Below are 22,204 nucleotides of genomic sequence, written 5' to 3' on the forward strand. Positions count from 1 at the left end.
TAGCGGAGGACGAAGTAACAACGTTTAAATCCCAAGTCTCTAGCCTTTTCAAGCGAAAAACAGAACTCCATGAGAGCGCCGAGGATCCTGAGAATTGCTCCTGGCGCAACAATGTGCGTGTGATTGGCATCCCTGAAGCCACTGAACCTCAACAAGTCGCAGGCTTTCTAGAGCTTTGGATGAAATCCTGGTTGCCTACGGACCAACTGTCCTCTTGGTTTGCAATAGAATGGGCCCATCGGGCACTGACCCCAAAACCTCCTCCAGGTGCTTCATAGAAGCCAGTGATCGCTCGCGTCCTTAACTTCAGAAAGAGATGTTATCTTCAGAAAAGTCCGCTCCCGGCCAGAGCTCTGCTGTGGTGATGCCAAGGTTCTCCTTTTCCCCTACTTCCCCTGGGAGGTTCAACAACAACGCTGCTCTTACATAGAGGTAAAGCAGAGACTCAGGGAAATGGCCCTACAATGCCGCCTACTATTTCCCACCAGGCTCCGAGTAACCCATGCCAACAAATCCTACTTCTTCCTTACTCCAGAGTCTGCCTGGCTGTGGATTACAGAGGAGCAGCCACTTCAGACCCATGCAGAGATCTCATCATGAGGATCCAGATCCACTGGACCAGCTGGGATAACACTGACACCCAAACCGTGAAAGTATTGAGCTCGCTCCCTGAGGAAACGCCACTTCAAATCGCTCCAAGTCTTCATCAAGGACTCCCCAAGCACAAGGACAATCGCCTTGCTTATTGCAACCCCTCCATGCCTCCAGTGAAGGGGAGCAGAGATCAGATCGAGAATCCCTCCTGGATGTAGCATCTTCGCTACCAACTGGAAATCACACAGACACGGACCTCTCTCAAAGTCCTGCACAATAACTCTTATGCTACAGGTGGTCAATGGGAAATAAATGTATTCCTTTCTGAATGTAGTTCAACCTATTCCTATTCATTTATCCCCGACTACGGAGGGGACTGCTCCTTTATTCCCCTTTTGTACATGTTGTTTTCCTTTCTAGTTTTCCTTTTCAGGGTGACAGATGCTGCTGGGGTGAAGGTATAGGGAGGGTATTGGGGGTGGGGATTCAGTACAATATCAATGTTACTTTAATTGTTAGTACTGCATTGCATGCTTTTTGTATTTACTTGCACTTAAACACAAATCTACACTATATCCACTGCAGCGCAAAATAAAGTACGGCTCCCTATCATACACTGCAGATGCACACTCCGGTCCCCGGGTGAGAAAGGGCATTTCCATTACCTTCATCTTTATCACAGGTGAACCTTTATACCCCCACAATGCCGTCCTTTCATGTTTTGTCCAGGAACATTAAAGGCCTCCTAGACCATGTGAAATGTACCGTAGTCCTCACCTTTGCCCACCAACACCTCCCCGAAGTCCTCCTACTCTAAAGGCTCATCTTATGGATAATTGTTGCCCCTTTCTGGCCCGCAAAGGCTATGACAGGATCTTTCATGCGTGTTACACTTGTGGGTCCTGAGGGGTGGCCACCTTGCTGCGGTGCTCTTTCCCCCTATCAGTCTCCTGCAAGGTTCAAGACCCACAGGGTCACTTCCTTGCACTCAATGGAACATTTGAAGGCCAGACCTAGCCAGTGTTTATGCTCTGCCTGCGCTCCTTAACACTTCTCTCCGTGATCTGTCCAAGATCCTTCATGGATCTCCCACAAGCGATTGACATTGACTGGAGGAGACCTCTATGCGGTCCCCGTTCCAAAGGATGTCGTCACTAGGTCCCCCTTTGTATCTAGGTGTAATGGAGCCCGTCACCCCTCTCATTAGGCCACCACCCGTGACCTCTGCGACGCCTGGTAGATATGTAACCCATGTTGTAAATTCACACACGTCAGCTGCACATCACACCCATTCTTGTATAGACCTTGTCTTCATGCCCGCCCCAGATTGTCGCACCATCTCCCAAGCCCAGATTCTCACTCGAGGCAAATCTGATCATGCTTCTCTCCTCCTCCATCTTGGCTCCCCCAGCAATGGTCTACGCCCCACGTGGCACATTAACGCCTAGTATCTCCAGGACAAAACACATGTCAGACCCTAAACGATAAACTCCAAGCATACTTCCACAATAATGAGGGCTCTGTTGCACCTATTGGCACCCTCTGGGCCGTCAGCAAAGCAACCTTACGAGGGTTTGCCAGAGGGCGCATCAGGGTGCAGGAACGTGCCCACTTTCTTCACATTACTCAGCTTAAGGTGCGTGCCCTGGACGGAAGTCTTGCAACGGATCCCCATGGCATCAACCCCAGCACTTGAGACTCCTATATGAAGAAATACGTCTCCAATCCCTAGAAGCCGCCAAACATCTCTGGCCAGAATTTAAGGGTGGGGGGAAAAAACAGGATGCTACTGTACTGGCTGATTTCCCAGCAGCAAGCAACCAGGATCGAGCCTGAAACCATTTATGAGCACGTTAACTCTTTCCATACCCTTTCTGAGATTACACAGGTCTTTACCGCTACTACCACCAATTATACATGGCTCTCCCAAGAAGAGAGATGGACTCCTCCACTCAGTTCCTCAATGACACTCCCCTCCCTTACCTGTCCCTGACCGAAGTCCATATGTTGGACAAGCCCTTCGCAGCCGAGTAAATTAAAGCAGCCTAGTCAGGGATGGCTCCTGGGAAAACTCCAAGCCCTAATCGCTTTCCCGCAGATTACAGTGCATTTCACAATATCCTGACCACTCAACTACTAGCCCCATATTAGGAAGTGGGTCAGATAGGCACCTTTCCCCCAGAGACAGACACTGCCACAATTGTGTGGATTCTCAAAATGTAACCTCCTTCCACAGCATATACAGATTACCATCCAATATTCCTCATTAACCGGGAAGTTAAGATCTTTGCCACATTGCTGACCACCAGTCTCAAACGTGTCCTGTATACACGGATACATCTGGACCGATGCAGCTTTATGTTAGCCCGTAACACAAGACGTTGCCTCTTACGCCTTCACGTGGCCCTGGCACACCATCATCTTCTGTCTCGTGACTTAGCCTTACTTGTTATTGATTTTGAAAAGGCGTTCAATATGGTGGACTGGGGCTAGCTCCAGCTAGTGCTGATACGGACCGGGGTAAGGCTCCAGTTCTGAGGAATGGTCCGGGTACCCTGTCCTCACTCCATTTTGAGCTTGTGCAACTCATTAGCACCGATGCTCAACTGCGTTGGGCGGAAATGGAGTGTGTGAGAAGTTGGCCTGGCATATGCTGGTCACTAGTTAAAGTGGCCACCTTGCACCAGTCCAATTCGACTCTTATGGTAGATAGGTTTAAGACAACCTTTTAAAGAAAGCTATCCTAGTGGTAGCTGTGGAGAGCAGCCTTCAGGCGAAGTCTCTGAGGAATGTGAAGCAGCTGGTTTTACCTTATAATCTCTTGAATTACCAAATGAAAAGACATGACACAGGTATATATATATATATATATATATATATACTCTACTAATCTCTTTATGAGATTAGAAGTCAGGAACATATGCACAAATCAACGTTTCACAACAAATTAAGCACTTATATGGCTGGAGCCCTAGGGGCGTACCAGACCATATACTAAAAAAGAGGTATAAGAATATCGACTTGACAAGGGAGAAGGCCTAGAGCCTTCAGAAGCGCTGGGGCCTCACTAATCCACCCAAGGCAGGTAAGTAAGGGATCCACGGGAGACGCATGCAGTGTGAGAACACAGCCGCGGATCCCAATAGACTTCAATGGAGCAAGTCGCAGTTGGAATTTTAAAGTTTTAGGATACTTCGGGAGAGTCTACAAGCAAGTCACTTACAGGGTAAGTAGTTCTAGAGCCAACACACACAGGAGCACCGGAGTGCACGAGTTACCTCACCCAGGGAAGCCGGGTGCATAGGTGTCTTTTGGTGTTGGGTCGCAGTGGCGTTTTCAATGGGAGCCAAAGAAGACTTGCAGCTTGTGAAGATAGAAGATGTGTCCGGTGGAATCCAAGGCTGGATTCAGAAGAAAGAAGACCTGAAAGCAGAGGAGACAGTGTTCAAAGTCACTTGCCAGTGACCCGGGTCCAGGAAGATGGATGCCCACAGTCGTAGGGTGATTTCACATGATCACGGGAGTCTTAACTCTTCAGCCACGTGGTCCAGGAGGCGTCGACGACAACCAGGAGCTGGATTCGGCGTGTCCCCGAAGTCTGCAGCTTACTGAGGTGTCGGCAACCGGAATGGAGCCAACAAGCCTTGGCAACAGCAAGTCTCGTGGAAAGTGAAGAAAGTCAGCGGTGCAGACCAGCAAGGTCTGAGGGACTCACCCAGCAAGGGTAAGTCAGGGCAGGCCTGGAGTAACCAGGGGAGCCCTTTGGTTCTGTAGAACAGTCTTCAGGGGACCCACAAGCCAGCTGGCAAGGGATCGCGAAGACGCCTCGGGAGGATTCACTTCACAGGAGCCCACGGTCACTCGGGACGAGGTATGCCTCTGATCTTCGGTGAAACTCCTGCTGGAGGCTTGGACCACACGTGGTCCAATGCACAAGTTCGTAGAACGTCGTGAAGGGATTTCACTCGAAAATAGTGCAAGGTACCCGGGTATTGCTGTTCCTCGTCACTCGTGGGGTCCACTTGCCTCAGCTTCGCTGGAAACTCACGATGGCCGTCGAGAAGTCAGGAAATCCACTTCCGGGGCTGCAGGGACTTCGGACTCCGGCGGGAAAGTTTGCGACCCTTGATTCAAAGTTTTGGTGCCTGCTAAGCAGGGGAGTCACTCCTTGACTCCAAGGGAGATTCTTCAGTCTTCCAGAGGTAGTGGAACGTCGAAGGTCCAGGATTCTTCTTCAGAGCGTCGTCCAGGGATATCTAGTTTGCAATGGCTCTATGACCACTCCTTTGGGAGGGTCAGGGGAGTGGGTGGTTACACCCACTTCCCTTTGTCCAGTTTCACGCCAGAGCAGGGGCAGGTAGCCCCTGAACCGGTTTGAGCTGGCATATGCACAGAGCAGCCTACTGCTCCCCCAGTGCAGGACTTCAAAGCACTCTAGGAGTGCACCCACCGAGCCCCAATAGACTAAATCCTGTCTGGAAGGTAGTGACACCTCCCTGTGACAGGATGCCTATTGTTGGGCCTCCTCCACTGTGAGTTTCGGTCATTAGCAGGAGGGCAGCCCAGTGTCTGTGCTGGTGGCATCCATTTTGTGATGCCAGGGCTCTTTCAGGATTCTACCGTGTTTTCACAGTAGGTACATGTCTATCCCTCTAGAAGGGTGGGATCATACTCCCACACCAGTTACTGGTGTGGGGGTATGATTCCAAAGCGTTTGACACCAAACACATCATGTTTTGATGTAGCCATCCCAGAGTTAGCATTTACCGCAAGGTTATAATGCACTTAAGAGTATATGGTTTAACCGCATCCACAAACAGCCACAGCGAATAGACTCTGCCAGCTGCAGAGGGGCCCTGCTCAGGCAGAGGCACACCCTCACATGGAAACCAAGCACCCTGCCCTCAGGATTGATAGGGCCTGCCTTAGGGGTGACTGATAGGTTTATATGTGTGAGTAAGGTGAGATATAGGGAACCTATATCTCAGTGAGGAGTGCTAACACTACCTCACCTAGGCTGCAGTAGCAGGCCTGTGGTGTCAGATTTAGTCTGCTTCCCAGGGGTGGCATAATACATGCTTCAACCCCTGGTAGGCCTGTTAAGTACCTATGCCCTTGGAACCTAAGGTACCATATACTAGGGGCTCATAAGGTACCACATTATCCAATCACTAGTGCATCTAATATGCACTCCAAGTTGTTTAGAGAGAACAGAGAGGCTGGGGCCCCGATTAGCAGGGACCCAGCCAGACTATAGCCAGAAACCAGTGTTAACATCAGAAAAAAAGTGGGGGAAACAGAAGTCCAGATCCTACTCTCCTACAGAGTGCCAGCCATGAAGATCGCATAGCCTAATATACAGATGACGTCCTTCTCTATTCGGTGGGTCCGGCAAACTAGTGCCCCTCGTTGTCTCCATCTCCTGCATTGCTTTGGAGAGGCCTTGGGTCTCAAGGTGAACCCTCCACATCAGTGTTGGTGCCTCAGGCCCAATCCAGGGATTGCTTTGACTAGCAAGATACTATTCCTATTAGCCGTCTTAGTTTCAAATACCTGGGCATCTGGGTCGCACTACACCCTGAATTCACCTGGTCCCTTAATCTCGAGCCCCTGACATTAAAAGCTAACGCTGACCTCGCTAAATGGCAGTCTCTTGCGCTGAAAATAATGGGTTGCATAGCTCTGTATAAAATTATGATGCTGCAGCGGTTTCTCTACTTCTTTCAGAACCTTCCACTCCCCATACCACGGCCATGGTTATGAGCCCTGGACAGGATCGCAGCCTCCTTCCTGTGGTGCGGGTCTAAGCCCCGCTTTGCCTATGCTCATTGCTAACGTGCCCCATACAACGGTGGCCTGGGTATGACCATCTCTAGCATCGAGCCTCTCACCTCCTACCAATTCATGACTGGTTTAATGGGGGCCGATCCGATCCCGCCTACCAGTAGGAACTATCCCTTCTAGGGGTCCCTCAAATACTGGCCATGATCTATGGTTCCCCAATCCCCAACTCACTAGTGACCAAAACGGCTCTTCTAGCTTGGAGGACAACCTTACGGCACACCCACTGGAACACTAAACTCACACAACAAACACCTCTCTGGCATGGCACACAGCTGAGGGAGGTAGCGATGTTGCAGGCCTTTGGAAGATGGGAACTTATTGGTATTTCACAACTAGGCAAAACACATGTAGTCTTTTTAGGAATTCCAAACCACTTATGCTCTTACTAATATGCGATTTTATACATACCTTTAATTGAGACACGCTCTCCAGTCTCACGCCCCGCAGACCGACTCTATCCCTGAGTTCAGCACGCTGGAGGCTAAACTCCTTATGTTTGATCTGGGCAAGGGGAGGATCTCCAAAATTTACAGTGCTTTGATCATCAATGCCCCAGGTATGTTAGACCATCACAGAACCAAAAGGAAGAACTGGATAGGTTACCTTGAGGACGATGACTGGAGAGACGGACTGATGGTGCCCAATGTTATCACAATCTCTTCCAGTTTGCTATTGATCCAAACTAACTACCTCTATAGTGCTTATCTCTCCCAGGCTATATTACCCCGAGCGGGCCTCCTTTCTGAACCCACTTGCCCCCTCAATGGTGACACACCTACTGATTTCTATCATATGGTCCGGTTATGCCCCAAGATTCAAGAGTTCTGGTCTGCAGAGGTGGAAGAGCTGACTGAGGTGCTGCGATGAGAGGTCCTTCTCTCCCCTTTCAATGCTTCTGCTAGGAATCCTTGATGGGTTTGGGGGCACAGGGCTGATCGGTCCTTCTTAGGTACAGCACTTATGGTCAGCAAGTGTGACATTGCCACTCGCTGTAAGTCTACTGTCTCTCCAACCCTTTCGCAGTGGCACCAGGGGGTGGACTGGTGCCCACAACAAGAAAATCTTATCCGGAGGAGGAGCCTAGCGTCGGACCATGATGGCCGCCTAAACACTGGGCTCCGGGATCGCCACCCCGGGGACCTACTATCCTGCCCCTTATCCTGACCTTACTGTCCGTGAGACCACGCTGCTGTCAATGCGGCGCTCGTTCCTAAAGACGCGGTCCCTCTAGCCCCCGGACCGGCCGAGCTGGAGACGCCGCTTGTGTGGGCCTGCGGCTGGGATTGAGCCGGGAGCTTGAGTGCGGAGGAGGCGGCCCGGAAGTGAGGGCTAGGCGGTGGAGCTGCCCGGCGGGTGCCGGCCGGAGGGGCGACTTCCCCCGAAAAATCCTGTGGCAGACGGGCGGATTTGTGAACTCGGCGCCTCCTCTCAGTGGTGTGTGCCGGCGGGGGCCTCCCTTCGGTTGAAGTGCGGAGTGAGCCCGGGTGCGACCAGAGCCACAGTGAGGTGAGCGGGGCGCCGGAGGCGTGAGCGCCTTGCGAAAACTTCCTGCGGTTGCGCTAGAGGCGCGTGCGGCATAGCTGCGGCCATCCCCCCTTCGCCGGCGCTAATTCGGAGGGAGGACCCGCGGCGCGGCCCCGGTGGTACGTGGAGACCGGGCGAGAGACTTGCCGCTGACCAGCGGGAATCGGGCCTGCTGAGCCTGTGAGAGCATTGGGACCATCCACACTGTGCGCCTGGTGGGAACACCGCGGCGGGGCGGCCGCGGGCAGGGGGCACCAGTAGGGTGCTCTTTCAGGGTCCCCCCCATTTCCCCCCCCGGGGCCTGGATCGACTTGGGGAACGGCGCGGAGGTGCTGCAGGCGGCGGCTGGCCGTGGAAATCCCCCGCTGGAGCCCGGGTGCTGGATCGACTTGGGGCACGGCGCTGGGGTGCTTCAGGCGACAGTGGGCCGCGGAAATCCTTTGCTGGAGTCCGGGAGGTGCCTGCGACCTGCTGGGTGTGAGGCTGGGACCCCGGGGACGCGCTGGCCAGTGGGCGCACTGGGGCGCTGGAGTCGCCAATCGGTGCAATGGGGAGCAGAGCTGAGGCCGAGAAGTCCCAGCCAAGAATCAACAAAGGCAACAAACAGGTTCAGTCCAACAAACTGGACCGCTATACGCAGCCCAAAGAAGCGTCAACGGACCAGAGACAGGCATTAAAGGCCGGGAGGGACTCGGTGACCCCCCCTCCGGAACTGACTCTGCAGGATGTAATGACCGCCATAGGAGGGGTCAGGTCCTCCCTTGAGGGTAAGTTGGAATCCCTGGAGCACAAGGTGGATACGGTCTCCATTGAAGTTAACTTAATACGGGCGGATCTCACCAAAGTCAATGAAAAGGTCAAGACTCTGGACATTAAAACAGCCGGCCTGGCGGACGATGTGTCTGATCTGCAGCGGGAAGTCCACGACCTCAAGGGTTTCTGTGCATTGGGTGCGCGCAAGTTGGACGACTATGGAGGGAGGTCTAGGCGAAACAATGTTCGCATTTTGGGGGTGCCCGAGAAATCGGAGGGGCCTGCGCCGGATCTCTTCGTGGAGGACTTGATTCTTAATCATCTCAAACCTAAGGGCCTTGGGAAATTCTTTACCATCGAGCGGGCTCACAGGGTCCCGGGTGGGCGCCCCAAGCCGGGCCCCCCCCCCCCCACCCATCCGCTGATTGCGCGAGTTCTGAATTTCAGAGACAGAGATGCTATCCTGCAGTCGGCACGGGCGTCGGCTCCTCTGCGCTTTGAAAACGCCACCCTCTCCTTCTTCCCGGACTTCACCCAGTTGGTGCAGAAACAACGGAAGACATTCCTGGCAGTCAAGAAACAACTCCGGGAAAAAGGGGTTAAGTACGCCATGATGTTTCCGGCGCGACTGCGGGTGGAGAGTGAGGGGAGGGTGTGGTTCTTCGACTCCCCCGAAGGGCCTGCAGACTGGATCGATAGCAGACAGGATCGGGGTGCTGGAGGGCGGCACAGAGTCGAGGAGGATGAGACTCCGGAGCTGGCCTGAGGTTGGCCGGCAGCCCGGAGGACGCTTTTCTTATGGTCAGGTATGGGGGTGCTGGGCCCCAAGAGAGACTGGTGCAGTGGGAGCGAGGCACCGTAGTATGATCTGCTGAAGGACACTAAGAGACAAAAACCGTTAGAAATTGGGGACCCGGGGTGGTGAGTGGGCTACCTCCTCAGTACTACATTTAGTGGTTTTCGTTATAGGGGTTAGGGCGACAGGCACTCTGCCAGTTTGTTATGGGTTATCCCAGTGAGCAGGGGTGCAGAGAGGGGGGGTGTTGGGGGAGGAGGAGGATTTGTTTTGTGTTTGAATTTGTAGTTATATTTTCTTATTCGACACGGTCTGACTTTTGGGCGGAGCGAGAGGGGCATCGGTCACACTGGCGAAATGGGGAATGAGCGAGATTTGGAGATCAAAGTCCTCAGTTGGAATGTGAATGGATTGGGGGACAGACTGAAGCGAGGGATGGTCAGCCAATTTGTCAAGAGGCACGCCCCAGATGTGGTCCTCCTCCAGGAAACTTACCTAGTTGGGAATAGATGTTTGGCCCTGCACAGAGGGGGGATACAAAATGGTGGCGCACTCGGGGTTCACGTCCGGATCCCGAGGCGTGGGCATACTGGTTAAGAACTCCTTCCCTTACACGATAAAGTCTTCCTGGACCGATGTCCGTGGTAGGTATGTTGGGGTTTCGGGTCAGTGGGAGGGGAGAACGGCGACGTTTATCTCAGTCTATGTCCCCCCGGGTTTGCAGGCGGATACATTTAAAGATCTGGGTTCCATTTTCCTGACCTTCCCACTGGGTATCCTGGTGATGGGGGGAGACTTCAACGCGGTGGTGACCGGCGAGGTAGACAGGCACCCGCCGCGGGACCTGCTGCCCTCTCAGAAATGGTTGTCCAATTTTCTAGAAATAACGTGGATGGTGGATAGGTGGCGCACCTTCAATCCCACTGGGACACAGTATACACATGTATCGAGCGTGCATCGTAGTTTGTCGCGCATTGACTATATCCTGGTTCCAGCGGCACAGGTCCACTCCATCCAAGAGATCCGTCATTTGGGGTGCGGTATTTCCGATCACTCCCCTGTGTGGCTTCAAATGAGAGTGGGGAGTGCCGCGGCTGGCAGGATTGCTCCAATAAATCCATGGTATTTGTCAGATCCAATTATCCGTAAATCTGCTGTTAAGGCCACGGACGCCTACTTCCAAGAGAATGGGGGTACAGTAGGCTCCGCGCAGACCCTGTGGGAGGCATACAAGACAGTCATCAGGGGAGAGATGGTTTCTGCCATAGCGGGGAAGAAGAGAGATGGGCGGGCCGAGCTGGTGCGGGCAGAGGAAGAGGTGCTGAGGTCAGAGGACGAGTTAGCTCAGGGGGTAACCCCGGAGGGCCTTCACCGGCTGCGGTTGAGGCAGGAGGACCTGCAGAATATTGCCAAACATAGGGCGCAGTGCGGCAGGGTACAGAGCAGAGTGTACGAATTGGGAGATAAGGCCGGGAAGTTGATAGCGTGGCTAGACAGGAGGGAGTGGGCCTCGCGGTTGGTACCCGAGTTGTTAGGTGACGATTCCCAGCCTATCACGGAGCCGCAGGCCATAGCCGACGCTTTTGCTGACTATTACCGCTCGATATATAGCGCCTCCGGGGCGTACTCGGAAGAAGAGAACAGGGAAATGCTGAGGGACGTATGGCTCCCCGCACTCTCAGAGGACAACGGGGCGTACATGGAGTCCCCGTTGACTGATGAGGGGGTGGCACAGGCGATCAGAGAGGTGTGATCCGGGAGGGCTACCGGTCCGAATGGAAACCCGGTTGAACTATACAAGCTGGCAGCGAGTAGGCTCGCTCCCCATGTCCGTGCAATGTTTGAAGACAGTAGAAATAAGGGAATGCTACCGTATGACCAAAGGGTCGCCAACATAGTTGTTATACATAAAGAGGGTAAGCCGGCGACGCATCGCGCATCTTACAGGCCTATATCACTCCTCAATGCAGAACCTAAAATTCTGGCGAAGTTGTTGGCCACGAGATTAAGGAAGGTAATTACTACTCTTGTGCACCCTGATCAATCGGGCTTCATGCCTTACCGCAGTACGGCACTCAACTTGCGCCACCTTCATGGGGTGCTGAGCAGAGCGTCAACGATAAGGGAGTCAGCGGCTCTGGTCTCATTGGATGCCACTATGGCGTTTGACATGGTCGAGTGGCCTTATTTGTTCGCAGTGCTGAGTAAGTTCGGGTTTGGCCCGGTATTCTGTAGCTGGATCCGTCTGTTATACTCTGGCCCGATGGCTCGGGTGGTAGTAAACAATCGGAAGTCCAAGGATTTCCAGCTGAGCAGAGGCACGCGTCAGGGCTGCCCCCTGTCGCCGCTTCTCTTTGCACTGGCACTTGAGCCGCTGGCGGCTTGGATTCAGCAAGACCACTCTATTCGGGGGCTGCGGTGGACCCATGAGTGGGAAGACAAGATCTCCCTATACGCAGATGATGTTCTGCTCTACCTTGCCGCTCCTTCTGGGTCGTTGATCTGCTTGTTAGACGTCATAGCTATATTTGGTAGGTATTCTGGGTATACAGTTAATTGGTCCAAGTCTGTCGTCTATGTGCTTGCTGGCGTACCGCCGAGGATACCGCCGGGTTGCCCAATAACAATCGCCACTGACGGCTTCCGATACCTCGGGATTTATGTGTCCCTGGACCCGAGGCGGCGTTTTGCCTTCAACTTAGACCCGCCCTTGCAACGCCTTAAAGCGGATGTCGTGCACTGGAAATCCCTTCCTCTCTCTATGCTGGGGAGGGCGGTCCTCTTTAAGATGATGGCCCTTCCATGTTTCCTATATGCACTTCATAACACGATGGATCCGGTCCCGGGATCCTACTTTAAAGAGGTTGAAAGCCTCCAGAGAAAACTCCTATGGGATGGCAGACCCCGGATCGCATTCTCTAAGCTGACCCTGAATTGGTATGATGGGGGTATTAGTTTCCCCGATATTAGGAAATACTATTGGGCGGCCCAGCTGGCAGCGATTAACCACGGGATATACTGCAGCCCGAGTGATCCCGGCTACGCTATGGACAGGTGGCTGCTTCCGGGGGGAGAGTATACTAGAGCGTTGTATGCCAGGCAGGGTAGGTTCCCGCTCACCGGCCCTACGGCACATGCCGTCCATGTATGGCATGCAGTCAATAAGCATTTGGGGTGGGACGGTAAACTGACGCTAGCAACGCCTCTATGGCCGAAAAGTTAGGGAGCCTCTGGAAATCCAAGGGCTTTGATAAGTGGGATCTTATAGGAATCACTCAGATTAAGGATGTGTGGGGTCAGGGCGCGGTCTTGCCGTTTGCTACCCTTAAGGAGCGGTATGACATGGCGGAGGCTGAGTACTTTCGTTATTTGCAGGTCCGGCATGCGTTGCGGGCATGGGTCCCTGGGGGTGAATCGCTGCCGGAGGCCTCGCCGCTGGAGGCCAGAGTATTAGATGGACATATTCCTGAGAAAACTCTCTCTCTCATTTATAGGAAATTGATCAATAATATGGAGGATCCGCTGGTGGCAAGTGGAATAGTGAAGGTCTTGAACTTGATGATGAGGATTGACAGGACGCAGTTTCCTACCCTAGGGTAGTGGCTTAATATTCTACATATGACATATGTAACAGGTCCCGGGCTAGTTCGCATGGGGCGGGCGGACAGCGAGTTGTGTAGGAGGGGGTGTGGAGACACTGGGACTTTCTTTCATATCCTTTGGGGTTGTCGGCGTATAGAAGCGTATTGGAGAGACGTGCACCGGGTTATGCGGGCCGTGCTGGGGGTAGACATCCACCCAGAGGCGCGTAGGTGCCTGCTAAATGTCTGGGAGCCCAATGACCTCAACACGCACACTCAACAGTGGGCTACGCTAGCGTTCATGATAGCAAAGAGGAACATCGCACAGTTGTGGGGCGCGGCGCAGTCACCCGGGCTAGGGAAGTGGAGAGAAGACCTAGATTGGTGCATGTGGAGGGAGAAGTCGGTGTTTGTTGCCAGGGGCTGCCCCGGAAAGTGGAATAAGGTATGGGGAGCTTGGAACCACTATAGAGGTGATGCATGTCCCCCACCGAGCAGGCAGATTGTTGATGAGGCTCATGTATCCCCCTGACCGCTTGGGAAATCTGCTTTTAACATGTATTGAAATGTGTACTATGTGGCCGTTTGTACTTGATTTCACCTGCCACTGAACATCTGTTGTAAGACTGTCGAATTGGTTTAATAAAAAGAATTTTTTAAGAAAATCTTATCCGTGAGGTCAGGGGCTGTCCACTTAAACATGGTCAAGTTTGGGAGAAATGGCTGGGTCAGTTAGCCTAAGGTCCCGACTTGAGACACGGGTGCTGCTGATGCTTGTACTACTGTATCGTATCGTTTGATTGCCAATGCCTTGATCAAACGCTGTATAACTTTCTCCAACAAGCGACTTGTGAGTCATGTTGTATATTTCTCTATGCAAAATCAATAAAATCCATTTTAAAAAAGTTTTTAGGATTAGGGATGGATATATGTAAAGGTACAGGAGGGTGGCTTGAGAGTCAGGGGTGGGTAGAGGTAAGGGTGACTTGAAGGCGCTGGGGTGGGTAGAGGTTCTGACAGGTGAGAGTGACTTGAGGTTACATGAGAAGGTAGGAGAAAAGGGAAGTGATGGTAACTTGAGGGGTCAGGAGTGGGTATAGGGTGATTTTAGGGTTTAGAGGAGGGTAGAAGTAAAGGAAGGTACTGGCCATTTTAAGGGATGAAGGTGGGAAGAGATAAGGGTGAAGAATTATTCTTTTGAAATCACTGTTTGATGATGTATAAAACGTCCTCTAAATTCTGAAAATGTAACCAACAAATAAGTGACACTGAGGCAAACGTTAACGCAGAAAAACATATACTGTATGGCAACAATCGTAAAGTAAGTTTCTTTACACCTTCATCATCAATAAAAATGAGAGGCGGACGAAATGTATGTTTCGTAAACTAGTCATATGCTACAAAGTTTCCCTATTACTAGTTGTTTCCATTAAGCTCTTTGAAATATGGGGATGCTTGGGCTTCAACTTTGATGGTTTCAAGTTGCCATGAAAAGTTCCACAATCCGGAGTTCAAGCAGCACGGAAGAACTCAATTCAAGAAATCCAACCAGTACTTGGTTCATGCTCCAGGGAAGAAAAAAACAGAGACGTGAAGTCCAAGTTAAGTCGACATGTGCCCACCAGCGAAAAGGAAGAAAATAAGAGTGGGAATAAGGCAAACCAATGGTGAGTTCCTTTTAGACTCCCTCATAGTGAGCACAGTCACTTCCCATTGTGTTGTCTTTAGGAGCGGCATAAAAGGGCAATGAAGCAGCATTCGCATGTCCTCCATCTGTCGTGGTAATTTAGTTCATATCATGCTTAATTATATTAGCAACTGATACCTCAGTCTTGCACAAGCTTCTGCAGTATGTGACCGCATTGCGGCTTTTGGTCCTATTGCTGAAGCTTGAAGCCCATCTTGTAATAACACTTCAAAACTCGTAAGAGCTAAACTATGACACTATGAAATTAACTTGTCAGTGTATCAATTGCTTTACTGTGCAAGGAATGCAGAGCATAGTTAAACAGGGTTAACCAATAATAGACTACAATGCACAATTAACACCCCAAGCCAATGATAAACTGGTTGATTTAGAAAATGAACACACCCCAATAAAAACCAGGCAATCCAACTTTCTGATAACTGGAACAACACATAATTAGCACTTACCCTTAAGGATACCAAGTTACTCCATGATGACACACCACCATGTGTGCATTTTTCGACTATAGCTTTACAAATCTTTGCATCAAATCTATCTAGTTGAGTCAACCAAAGTAACAAATCCCAGAAGTCCTAGAATAAATTAATTTGTTAAATAGAAAGCCAGAACTGGATATTTGTGCTCTTCTGACGTGGACTGAAATGGCAGCCATTCTCAACCTGTCAAAGCTGTGATAGATTCAGTTACTAGAGGATTCCTTATGAAAAGGATTCGGCTTTTCCAGCTGGGAAAGGTAGTTTAATAAATCAGTTTATTAAAAGAATTGTAAACATGTTTCCGTTCAGTTGAACCAACTGTACCGCAAACAATAAAATTATAATTTATCGAACCTGTCAAAGCAAAGCACTGGACAGGAAAAGCTGTGTTTGATCACGAAGAGTCATTTGGTAAAAACAGTAATAAGAGGTCATGCAAATGCTGGTACTTTTCAAACTTTATATCAAAATAAAACGGGCTGACCGTGTGACCATGCTTTCAGAAAATAAAGGCAAAACGAGGTGTCTAAAATCTCATTCAAACTATTTTTATGAGAAAACAGATTGTGTGGACTCCATTGATGATGATTCTATTGCACTGTATCTTGTTAAGTAAGTTTGAACTTCACTTCCCCCAAGCTGCTGAAAAATCAGTTTGGACCTAAAAGTTATTGTGATTAGAAAATTGGTTTCATACAATACGGTTAGATCAAGTGGCTAATTTAGGTTCCAAGATGGATAGTTCTGCCAACATTTTTTAGGTCTCGCCTGACCCAGCGCATGCGCTGGTCTGGCGAGACTTATTGAGAGGGCTCCAAAAAGTGCTACCAGGGCAGCCTAGAGCTACAGTGCATGTGCGCGGGCGCGCGCGCCACTTTTACCGCGATTACTATCACTTTAGCGGCCGCACGGCCGCTTGGCATAGCCAATAGGTCTCGCTTTTGGGACCTTATAAGTGTTTAGTTATGCAACTATTGCATGGCTAAACACTTATAAGGTCCCAAAGGCGAGACCTATTGGCTATGCCAATGCTTGTTGTTATTGTTTAAGGGCTGAAGTGTCACTTTTCCAAGCAGAGCTTAAAAGACTCTGCTTTCATTAACTCAACAAGAATCGGTTGTGGGTCACATACCACCTAATTACGATTGTTTATAATAAATAGTACTTGATCCATCTTATTAAGTAAAATCCAAATAAAACCAGACAAAATACACGGCATTGTTAACAGCACTACCCACAGCACTTACGTATAGGATTTCCCAGAGCCGGTCTGCCCATAGGCGAATAAACAGGTGTTGTAACCCGAGAAGGCTCTATCCAACAGTGGCACTGCCAGCTTCTCATACACATATTCCTGGCTGGCGAAGTTAGGGTGGGACTCATCAAAAGACCAGAAGGAGAAGTCATACAGAAATTTATGAGCTTGTTTGGTTTCAGGGTGTTGCACAACTGTTTCTTGTCCATTCATGAAGACCACCTGGTAGGTATTTTCGCTTTTCTCCCTAGCAAAAAAAAAAAAAAAACACACAATTTACGATGTAAAAAACAAAAACCATGTATTCACGGTTGTCAATGTTACACATACAACTGTTAACTTTTAAAGTAATTAGCAACCCCTTATCGAGTTTGTAAATCTAAAGTATTGGCGGCGGGATAGTATTTTGAGTAAATGATCATTAGGAAGTGGCACTCAAATTACAAAGTGGAGTCAGTGGTTTTCTTAAGTGAAAAAAATAGAGCAAAGCTTTAGGTCCCTCCTGCACTTTCACAATAATAATGATCACCAGGGTATTTACCTACCACCACCCAGACATTGGTGGGCATCCGGGGGACCCAGAGGAGTCACTCAATGATAGCAATTTACCACTCTCATTGCTTTTAGAAAGCAGGGCTTCAAGGTGAAAATGCATCCCACAGAAAAATAATCTAAAGGAACAGCTGTGACACCATGAGATCAAAGTTACCTCTCCAAAAACCCACAATATGCCCAACTGTGTGCACAATATATACAGCCTTGCGGGAACAATGACATCCATAGACCAATAAAGAGAAGCTACATACCTTACATTACCAATATTTCTGGCTGACTAATGCTCTGCTGACCATGACCTTTGAAAGGGCAAGTGTAAAGATCTCCCCACAGGAGATGGGGCCACTGGCTCACAATTCCAAGGTTAACAAGCATTTGCAATGCAATAGGTCTTGCAGTTACGCGAGTTTAAGCTAGTGGCATTGTAACTGACAATGCCTTTTATTTATGTTTTTAAAACGAAAACAAAAATAATATGCATTGTTATTTGCAATGTCAATAGCTCAAACTTGTGTAAACCCAGGTACAAGGAGGGTAATTTGGGTAAACCCCTTGTGTATTGGTAAATGATTGATTATACTTTGTCAAGTGTGAGGGTCTCGAGTATAAATAATCTAGTTTGCTTTATAAGACAAATGTTCAATATGAATTTGTAGTTTGAAAATTCAATAAATTTGATTATCAAACAAAAGACAAATGTTCCAAAAATAGTTCATAGGCTGTGGGTTCTTGTCTTTGATGTTTAATGATTGTATGATGACTTTTTTCATTATATTGTTTGTATTTTTTACACACACGTGTGGTTGTACATAATGACAGAGCCATATATGGTTAGTTATTCAGAGGAAGACATAAATGAACTGAAGCAAATTCCATCTCTATTAGGGGGAGATCTGGTGGGAACGGGTAACCTTAGCTCCGATAAGGGAGGTCGGCTCATACAATTGAGAAAGAAAAATACGAGAACACAACTCCATGCGCAAGTATTATTAGAGTACTTGAAGACTAATACTATCCCTGCCTGATTGCAGGTGAAAAATATCCCAGTAATTTTTGTGAATGACAACGCATATCTGCTTGATTTTAGTAGGGTAGGCACTAAATGCTTGTGAGAGTGGATTGTGCTTTCTATCCAGACAGCTTTGAGAATTAGCAAAGAAGAACTAAAGGAAATAAAAAAACTGGAGGAAAAGATTGGGAGTGATACAACCATAGCGGATGCTAAATCACTATTAGAGACCATTGAGAAAACACTAGTGGACTTTAAAAGGCATACTGTAAACTTGAAAACCTCTAAAGTAACAAAAGACAAAACAAATGTCAAATTGGATTTGGTATACCCTTATCTGAAAGAGGATTTCTTTAAAAATAATAACCCCAGCACTTTAAATCTGCAGTATAGAGGGAGATCACGGACTCATCCTCTGATTCTGACCAGGGATCTGGACCCTATTATCAGCCATACCAATCATATTATCAATACCCAAGGGCCCTGCCTTTTTTAGACAGAGGTAGGAAAAGGGGATTCAGAGGGGGATGGCGAGCTCCAGTCCAACAAAAAAATCAGGAACAGGAATACTTCAGAACAAGACAGTGAATCTACAGGGGGTAGATCAAAATCTTAATCAAAAAAGACAAAATAATAATGAATTGATTCCCATCTATAACCTACCTATCAGATTTGGAGACATGAGTATTACAAAAAGGGTTGTCATTTGTCCCCTCAGTGGTACAAGATTCAGTAGACACTAAAACGGGGGTCCTTCAGTTTTTACGTAAAATTAGACTTAAAGTCTTTTTTTCTGATTACAGTGAAGTTCCAGAGAAGAACATAATTGGGCTTAAGAAAAAGTCTGTTTTTTGCCTTGAAAGTGCCACCATGCCGAATGATATTCTACTATTGGAAGAGCAAATATTGTGGGAAAATGACAAATTAAATACTAAACAAATTTTTTAATAAACCTAATTTCTCCAAAAATGAACAAATTGCGTTAAGAAATCTGGCAGAGAATCGCCTTACGGTAATTAAACCTGCTGATAAGGGAGGGGGAATTGTCCTATGGGGAATTGTCCTATGGGACAGTCATAAATACCATGAGGAGATTATGCATCAATAGAATAATCCGGAACATTACTGCCTCTGCCCAGACAATCCTACCCCTCAGCTTAAAGCCCAAATTTTACATCTTACAACAAAAGCTTTGGATCTGGGTTGTGTAAAAAGGAATATGAATATCTTAATGTTACCACACAAAAGATACCTTATATATATGTACTCCGTAAGGTACATAAAAATGTACAACAGCCACCAGGGAGACCGATCATTTCGGTGTGTGGGTCTCTGCTTGAACTTTTGGCCAAGTATATTGATTTTTTTCTGAAACCATTCGTGGTCCAAACAAGAGCATACATAAGGGATACGATGGATCTGATTACTAAAATTGAACATTTGGTGTTCGATAGGGACCAACAAATGTTGGTCTCTTTCGACATCGAAAGTTTGTATTCAAACATCCAACAAATGTTGGTCTCTTTCGACATCGAAAGTTTGTATACAAACATCCCCCAAGAGGAAGCATTGGTGGTCATGACTATGGTCCTTGATAAGAGACCAAGACCTCACCAAGAACCAACCAAATTTTTGACAGCATTAGCCCGGATATGTTTGAAAAACAATTTCTTTGCCTTCAAAAATGATCTGTATTTACAAGTCAAGGGCATGGCTAAGGGCTGTTTGGCCCCTGGAACAGTCAACCTTGTGATGGATTGTTTCGAAATGCAATATATTTTTAATGAGACTACCCCCTTGAAACCGTACATAAACACCTGGGTGCGATTTATTGATGATATCTTTATGATATGGAAGGGGGGTCTATAAGAGTTGGAACAATTCCATATGCGGCTCAATTCCCGCACCTTAGATCTGAGGTTCACCAAATCATCAAGTAATGTGCAGATTAATTTTTTAGATGTTTGGATTGTTGAGAACAATGGAAAACTGGAGGGGAGTCTATACACTAAGCCAACTGACCAGAATACCTTGTTAGAATATACCTCCGGACACCCCAGAAATCTCAAAGACAACCTACCATACGGGCAGTTTTTGAGAATCCGTCGAAATTGCTCCTATAAAAATGATTATTTTAAGAATGCAGAAGTCTTGAGCAATTGACTTGTGTTCTCACATTCAACCCGAAGGCTAATAAGGTCAAACAGATCATTTTACGCAATTGGCGGTTGGTTGAACATTTTAACATCCCGAAACCACTTTTGGCGTTCCGCAGAGGCAAAAATTTAAGGCAACATCTAGTGAGAGCAGCATGCACACAAGTGGTGAAAAAGGATTTGAGGGGTCTACTGGGCCTTCCGGCACTGACAGGGCATTACAGATGCAATAACTGCGCTGCATTCCCACAGACTAATGACTCTAAATTAGTTTTGATCAACAATTAAAAACATATTCAACATAGCTTGTCGAATAGTAACACAAAATTTTTTTGTTTACTCTGTGATATGTAAATCAAATAAGGGGCACTGTTCCAGGGTTTGTGTATACAATTAGTAAACACGTAGTCCCCACACTTAGGGGGACAAAAAAGAGAAATAAGGAGAGGGAGGAAGAGAGGTGTCAGGTCATGGGTTTGGGAGAAACATAACTTGTCTCTTGTAGCCCTCACACATCCCAGGGGATGTCATGCTTCATCATCGGGCAGTTGCTTTGTGATATGCCCTTGTGGGCAAGAATATATTGGACAGACGACCCAGGCTGTCAAAATGCGAATATTGCAACATAAATCACGCATACGATGCAAAACACAGGGAGCACCATTAGTCCAGCATTATGTGCAATGTGGCCACAATGAGAATGATATAAGGTGGTCAGTACTGTCAGTAGTGAAACCATATAATAAAGTCGAACTCCAAATGAGCTTGAACCGCCTCGAGGCCCGTATGATAGAAAGGTATCATACAGCGACAGAAGGACTTAATGACCGCGTTGAAATCTGGGCGTTGATTTAATGTATAAACATCACCAGGAATAGGTTGAACTGTTGAGTGTTTACATTTCTGCTCCTGTTGTGTATATATATATATATATATATATATATATATATATATATATATATATATATATATTGTATATAAATTTGTATACTGCTGTGATTATATTTATTCGCAGGACCCTTTTGCAGATAGCTTCACTCGCTCTGTACATAATGTATGATCACTGGATATATATTTGCACTATTTTTAGCATTTATTATTATTGTGTATTATTTGTATCATATGCATGATAGATTTTAAGCTTATATTGTACTTAACATGCTGGATATTAGATGATAGGCATTGGTACTTCATATCGCTTTTGTAAATATTCTGCATCAAGAATCTGCGTTTTGATCACTTGGGCACTATATATGCACATTTTTGTTTTTTATTGGATATTTCTTATAAGTAGAGTTCAGACATTATTTTATTTCTATTTTTATTTGTCTGATTGTAGGTCCATAGCAATGGGAATTTGTGTTTCCCGGTTTGCTTGATACGGCGAATTATAGATATATATTTTTCTCTTGTGTTGGAATTATCGTTTTAATATTAGGTTCAGTATGTTTTTTGCAGATAATGAGCTTTGGGGCCATTATTGGAGGTGTATGGAACGGTAGCGACAGTAGAGACCAGATTGAGTCTGTCAGTGTTTATTCTCAGCGCTACGTACTCACGCTGCCGAGACGCCGTTCGGCCTCCCATAAAGCATTGCAACCATGGCAATTCGGTGTGGCACACGCTGAACGCTGATCACTGTGGTGGAGGACCGAGGAAATTGACATTGCGGTTTGTTGCGGTACATAAAGGTGAGAAGGGTGTTTTCAGGCTCACACAGACTCGGTTGCGCAGCGTGCGCTGTTCACTGACAAGTCGAGTGACAGACGGTTTTGTTGTGTTTATTTCTTCTATAGGAATAGTGGTGTCCAGATTAGGAACAAGAGGGACAGACTTTTGTAGTTTTTACTAGTGAGAGAGGTAGGTGCCGACACAGTGTTTTTTCTGACACATATTCATATGACTTATAATGCATTTATGTCTCCACGGATGAGATAATTAGTGCGCATCGTT

At 47.8% G+C, this 22,204-nt stretch overlaps 1 protein-coding gene across 2 annotated transcripts in view; it reads right to left on the bottom strand.

Annotated features, from left to right (window-relative positions):
• Window positions 1-22,204, bottom strand: part of KIF14 (kinesin family member 14) — a 624,724-nt gene that overhangs the window by 575,953 nt on the left and 26,567 nt on the right. For both annotated transcript variants that reach the window (XM_085601461.1, XM_085601462.1), the window contains one exon: window positions 16,524-16,778. In XM_085601461.1, the coding sequence (XP_085457587.1) occupies window positions 16,524-16,778 (255 nt within the window). The remainder of the gene's footprint in view (window positions 1-16,523; window positions 16,779-22,204) is intronic.

This window comes from Triturus cristatus, chromosome 4_2, assembly GCF_964204655.1.
Source record: "Triturus cristatus chromosome 4_2, aTriCri1.1, whole genome shotgun sequence".
Classification (NCBI taxonomy): domain Eukaryota; kingdom Metazoa; phylum Chordata; class Amphibia; order Caudata; family Salamandridae; genus Triturus; species Triturus cristatus.